Source organism: Numenius arquata, chromosome 4 (genome assembly GCF_964106895.1).
Source record: "Numenius arquata chromosome 4, bNumArq3.hap1.1, whole genome shotgun sequence".
Taxonomy (NCBI): Eukaryota; Metazoa; Chordata; class Aves; order Charadriiformes; family Scolopacidae; genus Numenius; species Numenius arquata.
Genome location: NC_133579.1, coordinates 18,952,084 through 18,969,173, shown reverse-complemented (window position 1 = coordinate 18,969,173; position 17,090 = coordinate 18,952,084). Strand labels below are relative to the sequence as shown.

General features: G+C 39.9%; 1 protein-coding gene across 1 annotated transcript in view; it reads left to right on the top strand.

Moving 5' to 3' along the window:
- The first annotated feature begins 1,153 nt into the window (after positions 1 to 1,153).
- Positions 1,154 to 17,090, top strand: part of TTC39C (tetratricopeptide repeat domain 39C) — a 36,193-nt gene continuing 20,256 nt past the window's right edge. Inside the window, exons 1-4 of the mRNA XM_074146608.1 lie at positions 1,154 to 1,299; positions 13,972 to 14,020; positions 15,546 to 15,674; positions 16,635 to 16,749. Of these exons, the coding sequence (XP_074002709.1) occupies positions 1,154 to 1,299; positions 13,972 to 14,020; positions 15,546 to 15,674; positions 16,635 to 16,749 (439 nt within the window). The remainder of the gene's footprint in view (positions 1,300 to 13,971; positions 14,021 to 15,545; positions 15,675 to 16,634; positions 16,750 to 17,090) is intronic.

Below are 17,090 nucleotides of genomic sequence, written 5' to 3'. Positions count from 1 at the left end.
AAAGGAGCGAAAACAATGTGAGTGTATTTTCAGTATCCAGGTACTTGGCCATTTTGGGTTAGAATAGATAGATTTATGCAAGTGTACTTTCTCACCCATCCTGTGCTTGGAAACACCTGCCAGACTAGCCTGTATCTGAGCCAAACTTGCAAAATACTTATTTTTTCTTTAAGCTTCACAGGCAAGTTCACATTGCTGCTAATGGATATAGGTGTCAGGAGTCGGGCAGTAAATTCCTTGAAATACCTAGTTTCCCAGACTTGGCACTGGGGAGGTAAAGTCTCCACTGTACAAATGAGGAACTTCTATCTCCGTACTAGTGACCTCAGCCACTGCCGAAAATCAACTCAAATCAAACCAAACCAACCAAAAACCCCACGCTTCTCTGAAAAGGGAAAGCCACACTATCAGAGGAGGACTTCATTACTTTACACCTGCAGCCCAGGTGCAGCCCCAGCTCCCGCATCCCACACGCGAAAACCTCCAGTGGGTTTTGCAAGAAGCCTCAGGGCTGTGGAGAGTGGAGGCCGCCCAGCAGCCAGCGAGCCACCTGCAGTGCCCACGAAGAGAGGCGTGCAGGGGCAGGGAACCCATACCGAGGGGAAAAACCAAGGAAGCTCCACAGAGATTCCCTCCAAAGCAGGCCACCAGCACCCACCTCCCGGCCACTGGGGCCCACCGTGCCTGCCCTGGTGCCAGGAGGATGGCGTCCCCAGGTAGAGGACGCACAAGAGCGGCTTAGGAGCTCCTCTGCCTGGAAGGAAACCCAATGCCACTCTCCTCACAGACACCGCCAGAGAAGCCGCCCCGTAGCCGTTACACGCGGCCGTTAACCGCCTCACCCGGCGGCCCCTCCACCCCACACCCCGCGCATGCGCGGCCCCCTCGGCGCCTGCGCCCTGAGGAGCGAGGCGGGCGCCGCCGCTTTTGGAGGGCTTGCGGGCGGGAGGCGGCTGCCGCGTCGCCGCAGCGCTGGGCGGGCAGGTGAGGGGGAGCACAGCCCAGCGGCGGGCACCGGGCGCCCGCGGTTCCTGACTGCGGGCACGCCGAGGCAGCAGCGGGTAAAGGGCGGTGGGCGAGTAGATTAGATTAGATTAGATAGGTAGGTAGGGTGGGGGAGAGCCGGCGGGGTCTTGCTGCCCTCCTCAGCGTCATGGCCGGCTCCGAGCAGCCGCCGCCGCGGCGGGAGGACGGGGAGGCGCCGCTGCCCATCGAGGACGCGGAGCTGGCGCTGGCCGGCATCAACATGCTGCTCAACAACGGCTTCCGCGAGTCCGACCAGCTCTTCAAGAAATACAGGTAGCCCACCCTCCACCCCGCTCCCCTGCCGCCCCTCCGCCGGCTGCCTTCCCCTCCCTCCGCCTGCCCGGCCTCCGCGTACCTGCCCCTGTCACACACCTGCGCGGCCGCGCCGGCTCCGCGCTGCCCTCAGGCTGCCTCCCGCGGAGCGGCGGCGGCGCAGGGCCCGGCGCACTGGGCAGGGGGATCTTGGGGCGGGCAGCCTGTCCCCGCCCGGCTGCTTGGAGCCGCGAGGGGGAGGGGGGGTGTCGGCGCCCCCGTTGCCGCCTCAGTCTGCGCTCTGGCGGGGAGGGGGCACGCGTGATTCACCCTCCTGCCCCCGGGTGCGGGTCTCGCGGGGTCTCCGCGGGGCTGGGCCCCGTGGAAAGGGGTGGGGAAGGGCCGGGCGGGGGTCGGCAGGTCCCTCAGTACCGTGGGGTGCGTGTCGCGAACGTGCGTGAGTAAACAGAGGCGTGCGCCCCAAGGCGTTTCCTGGGGGTTTTTGCTCCGAAGCTCGTATGTGGTCTTGGTGCTGGTTTCAGCCCGCAAAAAGGAGAGCGACGAAAGGTCCTTGAATGTTGCTGCTGTGATTATTTTAGGGCTGCAAGATTATGTTCATAATCCCTGCATACATCATGTCTGGGTTTGCGCGTTAAGTAGTCATCCAGTAGGAATGGCATTAACACAACTGTATAAGTCAGTCTTAAAGAAAAGATCGCTCATACCTGTCCTTGCTTTTTTTCTGAGGAGTAATGCGTTCCACACAAGCTTGAGCTGCTGTAATTCCGCATACATTCTAAATAATTAATATGCACTATACCGCTGTTGTCTGTATGATTGAAAAAAGACTTCGATTGACTTAAAATAGCACTTCATAGGGACGGTGTACTTATGTACTTAAATCTTATTTAGAAAAGGGGTGCTTGGAAGTGGAGTGTGGGGAGGGAGGCAAATTAAGAAAACTCCCCTTAGTAATAATGGAATAATAACTTCACTGTGTACTTGCCACAGTCTAATATTAAACATGTCATTCTGTCTTTAGCACATACTGCCGTGTAACACACACAGTACTGTTGTGTTGAACTAACTGGAATATTTCAGGTGACAATTAAGGTCACATTCTGCATTCCTCCCATGTGTAACATGCAGCTCACATTCATGTGAAGTTACACCCTGTGAGTTACTTATTTCTTGAGTGTGTTGGAATCATCAATTGTTCAGGGTATCTAAGGAACCTGTTGGGTTTGGTTGTTTGGTTTTGTGTTGTGTATTTTTTTTAAGGTGCCAGTTAAGAAACGCTTGTTGAGGTTTCCTTTCCTTGTGGTTTTGTGCCATTGCTTTCTCTCAGTAGTGTAAATCTGGAAGTAGTCTAGGGATTCTAAGAAGCATCACACACTTATATTGTATAGTAATGTTAGGGAGTAAAATTGTTAAGACTTGTATTTTCAAAATACAGTTTAATCTTCCCTTGAAAGGGTGAATAATGATATCTTCTTCAAATTGTTCTCTTGGTTATCTAGGAGGTTTATTACTAAGGATTTCTTAAATGCAGATACTTATCTACCTTTTTTTCCAGGTGCGGGCATTTCTGTGTTTGATTTTTATCAAGAAGTGCCTTTAAGTTCAGTGTGCTGTTTGATCTTGGCCTTTAAACACTACATGCAAGGAATTCCTTCATTAGATTAAGTGGGTCTTTGATTCATAAATTGATAATTGGTGTCTTAGTTTTCAAATGACTGTGAAAATCTCCAGCCCTGTCTACTTCATGCCAAAATTTGTAGTAGGGTTCCTCTTGCTGTGGACTGGTATACCTTTGTTGAATTGCAGATTAGCTGTGTGTTGAAACTTCTCTTTAGACATACAGCAAAGTATGCTTAACTTTCTATAAATTTGGATTTTGGAGACACATGCAGTGAGGTCTACTGTTTTTCTCCCAACAAGTTTTGGTTCTAAACTTGTCTTGGATACGTTCTTCCTACAAGGACTTAAGTAATGCTATTATATCCTTCTTTGCTTACAGCCTTAAATAAGTATATTTTTGTTGGAGCATGCTTGAAATTATGAAATAGAACGTATCCTAAATGGTAAGCCAAATGAGCAGCTTTTGGGAGCTCTCTATAACTTAATATGGATGTTTGTAATTTGCCGTATCAGAGCTCAAAGATGTCTGATGAAATGCAGCTTTCTGAACTTGATGCGAGTGTTTGTTGTCTGTATTTCAAGTGACCTTTCTTATAGAAAGTGTTAATTCTAGACTCCTGCCTATGCAGGTAGTTTAGCTCTGTTTCAGAAGCTTAACAGTTATCAGATGAATCCTAGAAATGAAGGGAGGAATGGAAAATTTTTTTCTTATGGAAACTGTTCAAGAACCTACAAGACTATTTGGAAACTCAGTTATTCAGCAAAACTTCAGTTTCATTAGCCACATCATTTAAACTAGTTAAAACTCTTCTTAGAAACCACTGGTTTTGCTTCTGCTTTTTAATACTCTAAGTTTTATTTCATTTGCCACCTGAAGGACGATGTGAAAAATTAATTCAAATCAATGCTGCTATCTTTACGGGTCAGTAAACAGCCTTGGTGAGCCTAAGGACAGTTGTCATTCCAAAGCAAGCTGGGTCTGTTTCTTTCTTGGCTGTTCTGCATTTTTGCATCTTCCAGAAGGCTGGCTGATCAGCCCAAAATGAGTAAAATTTGAAAGCTGGTCATAATGTAGTTCTTGAGGAAACAAGGGTAGAATTGGCAGCTGTGTTTCATATGTATAATCGCAACAGTGAAGTCTTGCCTTTGAAGAGTGGTAGTACTTTGAAGTTATTGGCTATAGACCCATTGTTTCTGTGCTGGGAATGGGAGAATAGTATTTTGTCTTTTGGTGTTTAGAGCTCATATATATCTATTTAGAACCCGAAGAGGTCAAATGAATGTGTCTGTTGTGATACAAGATATAGTTGGAACTGAATTGACTATCACTGTAAAGCAGTTAATGATTTGTCCGCTGTAGTTTGTGCCTTGTTTTGTTTTAAATTCTACTTGAGGGTAGATAGTAGGGTTTGAAAATCACCTGCAAGTAGCATCGACATCTGCATATGCTTTTTTGTGAGTTTATTTTTTTTTAAAGCAGTCCAGGTCCTCCATGTGCTAGTGGTGAACGTGAACCAAATGGGTGTAATATTTTCATAAATCTGCAACAGACAGCATCACTGTCTTTACTGCTTGTGGCTGTTTCAGGTCCCCACAGTGCTAACTGATATTTGAAACTGTTTGGTATCAATCTTTCTACTCAGCTTGAACAGTGTTGACACCATCCCAGTTCTCATCAGTTCAGACTTTTGAGTACCTGTGAAAACTGCAAGAGACATGGAGGTTAACCAAGGACATAGGCATTGGAGATGGAGCCCACAGTCAGCCCGTGGGATGGTGTCCTTTTGGTGAAACACCCTGACACTATCAAGAAAGCTGGAATTGGACTGTTCATTTTCCCCTTCTAGCTTTGTGGAATCCTAAACATTTAAGAAAAGAGGAAACTGTCAAAAGATCTTTTTTTTTTTTTTTTTTATTTGCCAATTCTTCACTTCTTGAGAGCATTTGCAATTCAAAAATAATTTAAAAACTTCCTCCAGCTAAGAGGAGAGAAGACGGCATCAAATAAAAACAGGAGCTTTTTAGCTGAATGTTGACTCACAACATAAACCGTAAGACCGGGGATATTATCTTGCAAGAAATCCAACAATCTTCTGTCTCGTACGAGGGAAACGTTTTGACTTTTTGCGTCAATGACTCTTAACTTCTAAGAAGACTTGATAACGTTTTCAACTCGCATCTGAATGAGAAGACAAATGGTGCAAGATGTATAAGTAAAATGTATATAGTAAGGTCACTTCCAAGGAAGAAAATGAAGATGATATAGAGGAAATGCAATTCTAAGACAGAATGTGTGGCGCTGCTTAACGTCTTTGTCAGTGGCATGGACAAGTGGGATTGCTGATACCAAGCTATGTGGTGCAGTTGACATGCTGGAGGGAAGAAATGCCATCCAGAGGGACTGGGAGAGGCTTGAAAGGTGGGCCTGTGCCAACCTCATGATGTTCAACAAGGCCAAGTACAAGGTCCTGCACCTTGATTGGGGCAATTCCAAGCACAAATACTGGTTGGGTGGAGAATGGATTGAGAGCAGCCCTGAGGAGAAGAACTTAGGGGTATTGGTTGATGAGAAGCTCAGCATGAGCTGGCAGGGTGCACTTGCAGCCCAGAAAGCCAACTGCATCCTGAGCTGCATGAAAATAAGCGTGGCCAGCAGGTCGAGTGAGGTGATTCTGCCTTGCTACCCTGCTCTGGTGAGACCCTACCTGGAGTACTATGTCCAGCTCTGGAGCCCCCAACATAAGAAGGGCATGGACCTGTTGGAACGAGTCCAGCGGAGGGCCACGAAGATGATCAGAGGGCTGGAGCACCTCTCCTATGAGGACAGGCTGAGAGAGTTGGGGTTGTTCAGCCTGGAGAAGAGAAGGCTCCGGGGAGAGCTTATTACAGCCTTCCAGTAAAGGGGGTCTACAGGAAAGATGGGGAGGGACTTTTATCAGGGAGTGGAGTGATAGGATGAGGGGTAATGGTTTTAAACTGAAAGAGGGGAGATTTCGATTAGATACTAGGAAGAAATTACTGTGAGGGTGGTGAGATCCTGGAACAGGTTGCCCAGAGGAGTTGAGGATGCCCCATCCCTGGAAGTGTTCAAGGCCAGGCTGGGTGGGGCTTTGAGTAACCTGGTCTAGTGGGAGGTGTCCCTGCCCATGGCAGGGGGGAGTTGGAACTAGATGATCTTTAGGGTCCCTTCCAATCCAGACCATTCTATAATTTAAAGAATGGGGTCATTATAGGAAAACATGCTGTACAACCTGCTAGGGTAAAGCAGAACATGGAGAAGAATGGAAAGTTGGAGCGAATGGGAAGGTGAGGAAGTAAAGCTTAGTATGTTTACTTTAAAAACTTCAAATTTTTAAAGTTATGACAGTATAAGTATTAACAGACATACAAACTTTAATAATGGACCAGAAGTTCCATTGTGGGTAAGTGTTTGAATCTAATATTACCAATTTAAAATAGTTTCTGTGGCTCAAAATACTTTTGTCCTGCATACAAGTTGAGACAAGGTGACATTAAGCCTGCACTGATCAGCAGGTAGATTATGGGCAGTGTAACTGGTGTTGAAATTCTTGTTTATGGAGGTCAGCAAAGGAAGCTTAAGAACAAAAATTAAGTGATTTAGTAGATGTTTCAGTAATTTCTCTAAAGATAAGGACAGCAGGGTGGGAACTGACGCAAGTCAGTTGGGAGAAGGATGATGGCATCTTGATTGGCAGTGTGAGAATAGGTCACGAGTGCCCTGTTAGCAACCCTGTGTGGTTTTGTTTATTGCAGTGATATGCAGACAAGCAACTGCTAAATGGATGTGTAGAGAGTTATGTACAAGGAAAGTGATTTTTAGCAGCAATAATCTAAATGTGTAATAAATATGTACCTTAGTGAGGTAAGATTTCATTGCTCAAGGCTAGGCAGAGCACGTTATAGTAATAGCAATGCATGTAAAACCAGCATCAGTTTTCCAGTTACGTGGATAGATTAGAAACATTTTAAGTGTTCTTCAGTTTAAATTTTCGAGACCTGGGTACATAGAGATAGATGGTCACGTTGAGTTTGACACATGGTTTTGTGACCTTCATGACAGAGACAGGTGCTGTTGCCAAAAGCAGTGGTAAAAAGGGTAGAGGGAGGTTGAAAGATCCATTTGTCATATGGAGCAAAGTCTGGTGGCTAGAAGTCCAAGGGAAGGTGGGAGAAAGCTCAACAAAAATCTGAGTTTATAACTCAGAAATTAGAAGTCAGATTTGGTGGAGGTGGCAGAAGAGGTGTGATAGTAAGCAGATCTTATTGTAACACTGAAGAAATTAACTCTGTGAAAGATACAGATATTGCAAAGACTTTTGATGCCTGCTAGTGCACTCATTCTTTGATCTAATATATATTCTATGTTTTTGTTTTGATATACTTCAGGAGCTCAGAAATGTTAAGAAGTTAAATGATGTCAGTTAAGCTGTTATAGTTTGTCCTAGAAAGTAATCTCGGTCAGGTTAGTTGAACCTACAGTGGAAAAAGATTTTGCAAATGTCCATAATTCTTGTGGATTAAGAGTGTGGACAATTAGTACAGTTGATACGTTATAAGTAGCTTGTCTGTTGGTTTTGTAACTACTTTTCAAAGTAAAAATGAAATTTAAAATGCTTCTCATAATTCCCAATGTTTTGATGTTCTTATGCATCTAAATTGAGCAGTCTGAAGTTAGAGCAAAACGATCCCCAGTTAATTTGCAAAAGGACAAAACAAATCAGGTAAAAACTGCATGGGACAGGGCCACAGAATTATTCTTTTTATATTCCTGAGTTTCTTTTTTGGTTGTGTATTTCTAGTGAAAAGAGAAGTGTATGCTAAGAGCTCATTTAACAATTAAAACAAATTTGGGCTGATTCTGAAATATAAACTAAACCTAGATGTGCATTTGCATTTTTCAATATGTCTTAATACTGTAATGCTTTCGTGACCATATACCAGTATTGGATGAAATGTGTATTTGTGTAAAGATCTGCCTTACGTTTCTAGTCTCACAAATAATTTTTAGAATAATCTGTTATGGAATAATGACCAAAGGATTTGTATGCAGTTGGAGTAAATTCCTTACCTTTATATATAGGTTATACATATTTCTGCTTGTTTTAAAATATTCAGTAGCTGCTTCATATTTATCTGTGAACTTACATCAATTCTTAATTTTTAATTATGTTTTACTTTCTCACTTTGGAGGAAAATAGTTTGTTTTGTTTCGACTTGGGCATCACTACCGGTATGATGGCTGGAATTCTTAGTGGACTGTAGTTAAAGGAGTGTCTAGAAAAGCAAGAGGAAATGTTCGTGGGTTAATTACATTACTTAAATTTAAACACGAGCTAGGCTGTTGTAGCTTTAGAAGCTGATGTACTATCATGGAAATGGCTGAAAAAAGAAAATAATGAGAAGTAATTGATTATTATTTTTTTTTGAGGTGCTTCAGTTCTGATTATTTTTTTTAATGGTAAAATTGGGCTGTATTATTACAGCTTTATTAAACTAAGGCTTAAAACTCCTGAATGGTATCATCATGTGTGAAAATGGGGCACGGCGAACACCTTTCTTCTGAAAGTGAATTAACATCTTAAAGATATACTGTCAAATGAGATTAATTAGTCAAGGTTTATTGGAGGAGCGATGTCTCATATAACACTAGTTTATGTACCTGGAAAAAAGGTCTACTTCAGTGCTCTTCAGTTTATGACTTTAGTTATACATACTAGCTTTATTGATATGTACAAGCTTTTACAGTGGTATCTTGTAGAAATGGTGTTAATAGCACAGTTTCTGTTAATAAGGATATCTTCTGAGTCCTAGTTTGATAGGTGAGGAGCAAACAGTATTTTAGAAAATATGTCTGGAGACTGAATTTTTCTTCATCTTCGACCTAATTAAAAGTCTTGAGATTTTTTCTTTACTTAATGGCGGGTATTGCTTCAAAGTAGCGAGGACAACTTGGGTAGAGCAGTGTCCCAACGTTCATTTGTGTTCAGTTCCATAACTGCTGTCAACATCAATGTGGCCGCTGGTTTGCTGCTAGTATTTTCTCAAGTGCCTCCTCATTTTTTTTTGTATCTTAACAACTTTCTGGATTCTGTCAAGAGATGTAAAATGATGTCTGATGCCGAAGGTCACTTATAAGGAGTTTGAGCTGGGGGTTATTTTCATGGAATTGTGCTTTTCTCAGAAACTTAGTGTCATCATTTGTCATGCCCTAGTGTTACTGGGACAGTACTGTGCCATTGCAAACTTTTTTTGTATGTCTTGAGGAAAAGATAACCCTAAGCTGTTGAAGAATGTCATGGTTTCGGCTGAATTTACCAAAACCGGACCAACAGATGGCCCTTCCCCCCCTTCCCCCCCCCCCCCCCCCCCCAAAGAGGAGAGAGGAGGAGAAAGAGATAAGGAAATTCAGAAGTTTAGAATGAACTAAACTACTTTAATGAAGAATTAATATTAAAATAAAAATAAAGATGAAAATAATGAAATAGATACAATATATACAAAACCGTATCAAGCTCCCAGGGTGACAGTCACATCACCGGCAGGCACTGGGGAAGTCACAGACTGGACTCAGTGACGAATGGGAACTGGGTTCCAGCTCTGGAGTCAGGAACACACGGATCGGGATCAAAGGCAGATGAACAGACAGAGTCCTCTCTGGACGTCGGCCATCGCAGGAAAGGGTTGACCCTTTGATCCCTCAGCTTTTATACTGAGCATGGGGCAGATGGGATGGAATACCCCAGTTGGTCAGGTTTGGGTCACCTGTCCTGTCCACTCCTCCCCACTGATGTGATCCCTCTACGTTTTTTCCGTTTCCGACCCTCTAAGGAGGCAAATAACAAAATTGGCTGACCTTGGTTGTTAGAGCAATAAGTATAAGCAAGGGCCTCCCTGCATACCGTTCCTTGGCATGGAGCAGAATTATTGGTCTTATCATTCTGAGAACAAGCAGTTTTCTCCACAATATGCTGTTAATTTCAGAGAGTTAGAGGAGGCCTGGCTAGGATGTAAAGTTACAGAACAGAAAATTGGTTTGGTTTTACTTCAAACCGGGACAAGAATTTATCAGTCAACATAATATTCGCAAAGATAGAGCGCTAAGCTTGATGGTTGTATAAAATGGATTTTAAACGCTGAAATTACCTTAACAAATGATCTTCCGTAAAGCTGCAACTACGTCTCTACCCAGCGACTACAGAGGAATGTGGTAGTGTTCCTTATTTTGTTTAGTGATGACACAAGCTCTGTGCGAGGAGCTCCTGCAGTAAAGTTTTCATGTTTTGATTGCCAAACCCCATGGTCTCACCACAAGCATCTCCCAGACATAGTATAATATTATGCATCATGTTTTCTTGCTTCGGTGTCCTTATGCGCTACAGCCCATATGTGCTGTAATGACAATGCTTTTTATAGACTGAGTGACAAGCTTAAAAAGGCCTAATCTGCAACATATTAACTCATGTATTACAGCAGTGATAATCTCGGAGTAAAATGGTATAGTTCTTCAGTTTTTGTCTCATCTTTACTCATGGTGGAAGAACAGTGAGCTGCGAGTGCCAGAGTGCAAGTGGGGAAGCAGTTTTGAAAGATGAATATGTATTTGGGGAAAAAACTCAGTTTTACTTGGACAAATGTATGTTAAAATTCTTAGACAAATTTTCATCGATTGTCATAAGCGCTTCAATATCTTTTGTGATCTTGAAGAGCAGTTGGCTCTCAACTGTAGCTAGCTGCTTCATTTTTTAACATAGTATTAAAATTTACCAAAAAGAAATACAAAGACTTTTAAAATGTATGTTTCTATGTTGATACCTTCACACATATACGTATGCACTCTTAAGAACAGGTTCATAGTCTTGAAAAGAAAACCAAATTTAAAAAAATGTTCGAATAGTATGCCCAAATTAGCATATATATTCTGTTTGATTCCCAACTACATTCCTGTTTATTCAGTTTTAGTGGTTTGACTCTCAAACATGGCCGTTTTCAAGTTGCCTTGTTTGAAAATATTGTTCCCATAGAGAAGGAATCAGTTTACCTCTAAAGCTGATGTATTTCCTTTTTTAATTTCATTTATTTATTTAAAGCTTCAGTAATTATTTCTGCAATTTCATAATTTTCATAAATTCATAGAAAATTAAAAATAGTCCAGAACTTAAAATGTTTTCACATGCAACATTTTTACTATTTATTCTAAAATTCCACAATATTTAATTGGTATTTGTTATGCTGATAAAGCTCATATCTTTCTTGCCAATTTCTAAGGAGTGCCTGGATGCTACTTTCTTCTGAGAGCTAAATGCATATGTAACTAAGCTTATTTGATTTGCTTATGCATGTTTCAAAGGGGAAGAAACACCTCAAAATCTTGGTCTTGTTGTCCAAAGTTTCAGTAAGTGTAATACTTAATCAGTTTTACAAGTAAATTTTTCACAGCTGTTCAGATGGTCAAATTTTAGTTATTCCATTAAAATAATGTCTTTGAATCCATTCCTGGTAGTGAAGTAAAATTTTCAGTGTAGATGGAAACTTAATATTCAATAAGCGTGTTTTAAGAATCTAATTGAAAAGTACAAACCTAAGTAACTATTTCTTGTATCATGCATTTCTATTTTCCTGGTTATATTCAAAGATTGTTGTGCTTGGCTACAGTTGTTGTGGTGGGGCTACAAATACGGTTAGGGGCCTAGAACATCTCTCTTATGGGGAAAGGCTGAGGGACTTGGGTCTTTTTAGTCTGGAAAAGATAAGGCTGAATCTGATCAACAGCTATAACTACTTAAAGGGTTAGTGTCAAAGGGATGGGGCTGGTCTTTTTTCAGTGGTGCCCAGTGACAGGACAAGAGGCAATGGGCACAAACTTGTACATAAGAAGTTCTACCAAAACATGAGGAGGAACTTCTTTACTTTGAGGGTGGCAGAGCCCTTGAACAGGCTGCCCAGGGAGGTGGTGGAGTCTCTGTCTCTGGAGACATTCAAAACCTGCCAGACATGTTCCTGTGCAACCTGCTCTAGGTGGACCTGCTTTGGCAGGGGGGTTGGACTAGATGATCTCCAGAGATCCCTTCCAACCCCATGTGATTCTGTGACTTCTTTTAATTCTGATAAACAGTCTTTCTCTGACAATTCTCTGTTCTGAATTCAGGACTTCAGTATGAAAGATAGATTATCTAGAGATGCCTACCTGCTTTGCCTCCCCAGAACTGCTTTTTCTCTGTGTAGATAGATCTAAGAAAGCTGAAAAATGAGACATTTGATTTATTTTTCTGCTTTCTTGAATGTATGGTGTAAGTGCAACTTTGTACATAAGGGCATAAATGTAAAAATTGCTTGTGCTGATCTGTTCTGCAGTTTGATAACGCAGTAGGTGTGACCTTGAAATGTATGTTGGAGGTTATGTGCTGTATGTTGGAGGTTATGTGCTGTATTGTAGGGTGATAAGACTGGTTGCTGAATGGGTCCTGTGTGCCTCGTGGGTTGAAAAGTGGATTATGAGGGAGCCCTGTGCCCTCTGCAGCAAGAGTTACTGCTGGAAGTGCCAGCTGCAGCAAGTATAACCTGTGTAGCTGATTTCTGTTTCTCTGTGTAACGCAGCTGTTGGGTACAGAACAGTCCAGGTACTGAGTAGAAGAGGCATTTACTGGCAGCTGCCAACAAAGGGGAAAATAACTAACCTATTTTTCACTTTAAAAAATACTGATAAAATGTAACAAGTTATGTCAATCTTATGTTTATATGTATTTCCAGAATTGAGCAATGTAAATAAAATGGGAAGGTTTTTCTGTTCTAACTTGCTTTATCTTCTGTTTTTTAACTTCTTATTCATGTCCTTGCTTTTAGATATGTATGCAAAATCTAAAAGTGAAAGGGGAAAATAGATGACTACCTTTTTTTTAAAAAAAAAATAAAAATTTTGTATTATAATACAGTTTTACTATTGGAGATTTATGTTGAATAATATACTATTTTCTGCATGTTTTTCCAGTGCGTGTCCTATTTTAAAACTCTAAGGTGATGCTTGCCAAATTAAGTTGCAAACAGCATAAGTACTTTACTATAGCAATATAGGTACCTGTAGCATAAATATTACCTCTTCTTAAATCCTGAAAGTCAGTGTTTGTATGTATTTTTTTCTTCTGGAGTGCTATGTATATTTTATCCTTACTCCAGTAGTGATATTTTTACAGAGACATATAACCTGTCAGCTGATGGCTGAACAGTGTGGATCAGTGGTACTGCTGACATCCTGAATTTTTTCTTTTTTAAAATGTCTTCTATGTGCCATTAGTGGAACCTCATGGTCTGTGTGACTGCAATAGTCCCAAAGCTTGAAGCCTGTCCCATATATTGGGCTGCCTGCATTTTTTTGATCTAGCAGTTGATTTCGCCCTATTGGAATATCCCTGCAAACAGAATAGGTGAAACATCTTAAAACTGTTCTGCATAGTGTAGTAAGATATGTATACTGGTCTTGATACAAAGCAGCTATAAAATCATAGAATCATCTAGGTTGGAAAAGACCCGCTCTGTATTTCCAACAACTTGGTTATGAGGCATATGCATTTTTCTGAAATCTGGGTAGATTAACTTAAATTCATAGGAACAGGGAGAAGTGGGAATCTCTTAATAGCACCAGTTAACACTTATCTGCTAGGTCAAAAATGTAGTGATGGATCATAAAGAGTTGTGGTGTTTTTTTAATTTTCTGAAGCTCTTAAGTTTGTTGTTGTTTTTTTTTACCTGCACTGAATATGTTTTGATGGCAGTGCTTTCTACTACACAATATCTGCAGCTTAATGCTTGAAAAAATATTTTTTTAAAATATACATTCAGGTCTTAGTAAAGATGATAAATTTTTTGGCTTTCTATTTCTGTTATATCTTGCAGAATGATACAACGTTTGTTTGTAATGTGATACAAAACCCCTGGTATTTATTTACAGATATATAAGTTAAAATCAAGAAATGCAGTATTGATTTGCAGGTAGGAAACCAGTGCAAATATAGTAACTGTATTTTGTTTTCTTTACAGAAACCACAGCCCATTAATGAGCTTTGGAGCCAGTTTCGTCAGTTTTTTGGTGAGTAGATGAGAGTAGAGAGTATACATCTCTTCTCTTGTGGTTAATATTTGTATGCGCACGTGTGTGTTCATAGCAGTGGATATTTTAGTTTTCTTTTTATGAGACTTAATTTTTTCAAAGTTTTAGATTAAATGTGGCTAGAAAACAAGTCATTATGTTATATAAAACTTGTTTACTCATGTGGCTTAAGTAGAAAGTAAAGGTTCTGTGATACAGCTTCTCAAATGTATGAAATATTTATGTGTTCCATTAAAAGAGCCATAATAAAGCCCTCTCTTAAATAAGCAGTAGAGGTATTATTAAAATAATACTCATAAATGCCATTTTCCTGATAGTTTTTGCTATTGAAAATTTCTTTATACGGCTGGGTGAAAGTTGTTAACTCAATCCATTCACATTGCTTCCTTTTTGAATATATGAGAACTGAGAATATTGACTGACAAGTGTGTCATAATGAGCAAGTTAGGTCTGGTAAATGCTTTTCTTCTTTTTTTATGTATTAAAATGAGAATATCTTGTATAAAAACTGAGCAGGTGTATTAGAAAATGTTTGGATCTTGTTTTTTAGACTATCCTTATTCTAACTTCACTGCTTAATCTTAGACTGCACTAAAAATTATCTATGGTAATACTCTTTGTAAAGATAGAATTTATTATAATATGCCAGAAATAGCAAAGTTGTAAATTAAATTAATTGGAATTCTCTAGGGCCTGTAGACTATGCAATATGGAAAAATATATTGGTTAGGAAATCTCCTGGGGCATATGCTTGCTTTTAAGTCACTGGAGAGGAGAAACAAAAGAGGCAGAATCTCTCAGGCTTGCTTTTCTCAATTGATGCACTGAACCAGCGTAACATCACAGTGCAGCATCAGTGGATCTTGAAAATATCTTGCTTAGCTACTGTTCTAAACATAGCAGCAGCACTTTGTGTGCCTGTGTCATTCAGAGCTTTCGTTTAATAAAGCATCTAGAAAAGAAGTTACTTGTCCTGGAATTCTTTCTAAATTGGTTCAGCAGTAGTTGAAGTTGGGTGCATTTTTTTTCCTTCCTACACATGTAGGAATTGTGGTTATTATTTGACAAATGCAATAGCTCTTAGTTATTAATGACTTTGGAGGCCCATTATTTATGTGGATTAATTAAACAAAAAGCAGTATCTGCACAGATGCAAATTGTGCCTTACATAACAATAATTGAAAATTAATTTTTATAAATTTTCCTTGCACTAATGTAATGTGATAGTGCATTCGGTTTGACTGCCTATGAAGGTTTGTTAAGACAAGGGGATAAGACTTAGTATGTTCCGATTTGTCTTGAAACTTTGGTTAAGTACTCTCAAGCCTCTAGCTCAATGTTTCTATATAGAAGTATGTGTACTGATCCTGTGTGTATTAATAAGTTTTAAGAAAAAAAGTAGGTTTTATTGTCAAGTTTTTATGAAAACTTTCTCTCCTGTTGTTTTTGTAGATATAAAAATATTTGTGATTTTTATTATTCAAATCTGCTTGGTTTTTGGTAGAATGCCATGATGACATTTGAAGAAGAGAAAATGCAGCTGGCGTGCGATGACTTAAAGGCTACAGAGAAACTTTGTGAAAGTGAAGAAGCTGGGGTTATAGAAACAATCAAGAATAAAATTAAAAAGAATGTAAGAACATTATTTATAAAATACGGAATTATGTATTGGATAAATGTTTCTGGAAACTTCCTTTCTATCCTCTTTGCAATTTGAAAAGATTATTTTTGATATGTGAAGAGCAGTTGAGATTAATAATAAATTTAGAAAATAGGTCAAATATTTTGCTTGGATTTCCTAAATATCATAAAATACTCAGTCAGGTAATTCATCTTCTAAAGCAGCAGGCTGTGTTGATGTTAGTAATTATTTTCTTAGCATCTCAAATCAGTGACCTACTAAAATTATTCTAGGAAGCTTGTCTGCCTAATTTGGGCTAACTTTAGTTCATATGTGCTCTAGTGATGTTCAAAAGTTGTGAGATTGAGGCTGCATAGTGCTGTGTGCCAGGCATATTCCTAGGGAATTTTCCTTCCATTTTTAGATTTTTAGTTCTAAATAATGAAGGAAGAATAAAACATGCAGATTGAGAACTAGGTATAGTAGTAGTGTAGAAACATCGAGTGGCCTGCCTAGTGTGACATAGCAGATCTACAGCAGAAAAAAGAAGGCATTTTTCTTCAATATTTAGTTTACTTGATAAAAAGTGTTGAACCAGACGTACTTAACTCTCTGCTCCTGAGGCATTATTTTCCCTGCCACTTGTCATATACCCCTTTCTGTACTCTTCCATCTAACATCTTTTAGTTGCATGTGTGATGTATTTATTAATAATTGAGTATTTATAGAATCTTAAGAAAAATAGTTGATAGCATGTATGTAAGGTTTCCCTGTTTATTAAGTAGGAGCTTGCTTAATGAGCTGTCAAAGAACTTTTAGCATAGTTTTGCACCTCAAAATGCTGAGTTAGTTTAGTAGCAATGCTACCACTTGTAGTTAATTTTGGATTTTTTATTTGTCATGTTTAGACTGGTATTCTGTATTATCTTTGTTAACATTTTTCTGTGCTCTGTGTTTGTATATTCCAAACAGGTTGATGGACGAAAATCCACTCTATCCATGATAGATCGTCTACAAAGACAAATAATTGTAGCAGACTGTCAAGTCTACTTGGCTGTGCTCTCGTTTGTAAAACAAGAGTTATCAGGTGTGCTGTGGCTTTAATGTTTAGATATATTTTTGCATGATATCTTTTTAATAAAGCTTGATCATGAAGTGTCTATATGACAGTCAGTAAAGATGATTGTTTTGTAAGGAAGAGCACAGTTCCATTTGAAACATTTCAAGATTGGTACACTCGCAGAGGTGTTGTTCTACTTTTGTGTATGTAGGAGTATCATAAAATGAGTTGGATTGCTACAGATTACAGCTTTCCACTTTTTTCATACCAATAATCATATTAAATTGATTCTCCTTAGATAGGTTGGAATCCTTTGCATGTTCCCATAAAGGCATTTGAGGAATTGGTGTGAAGATGGGTAGCACCTG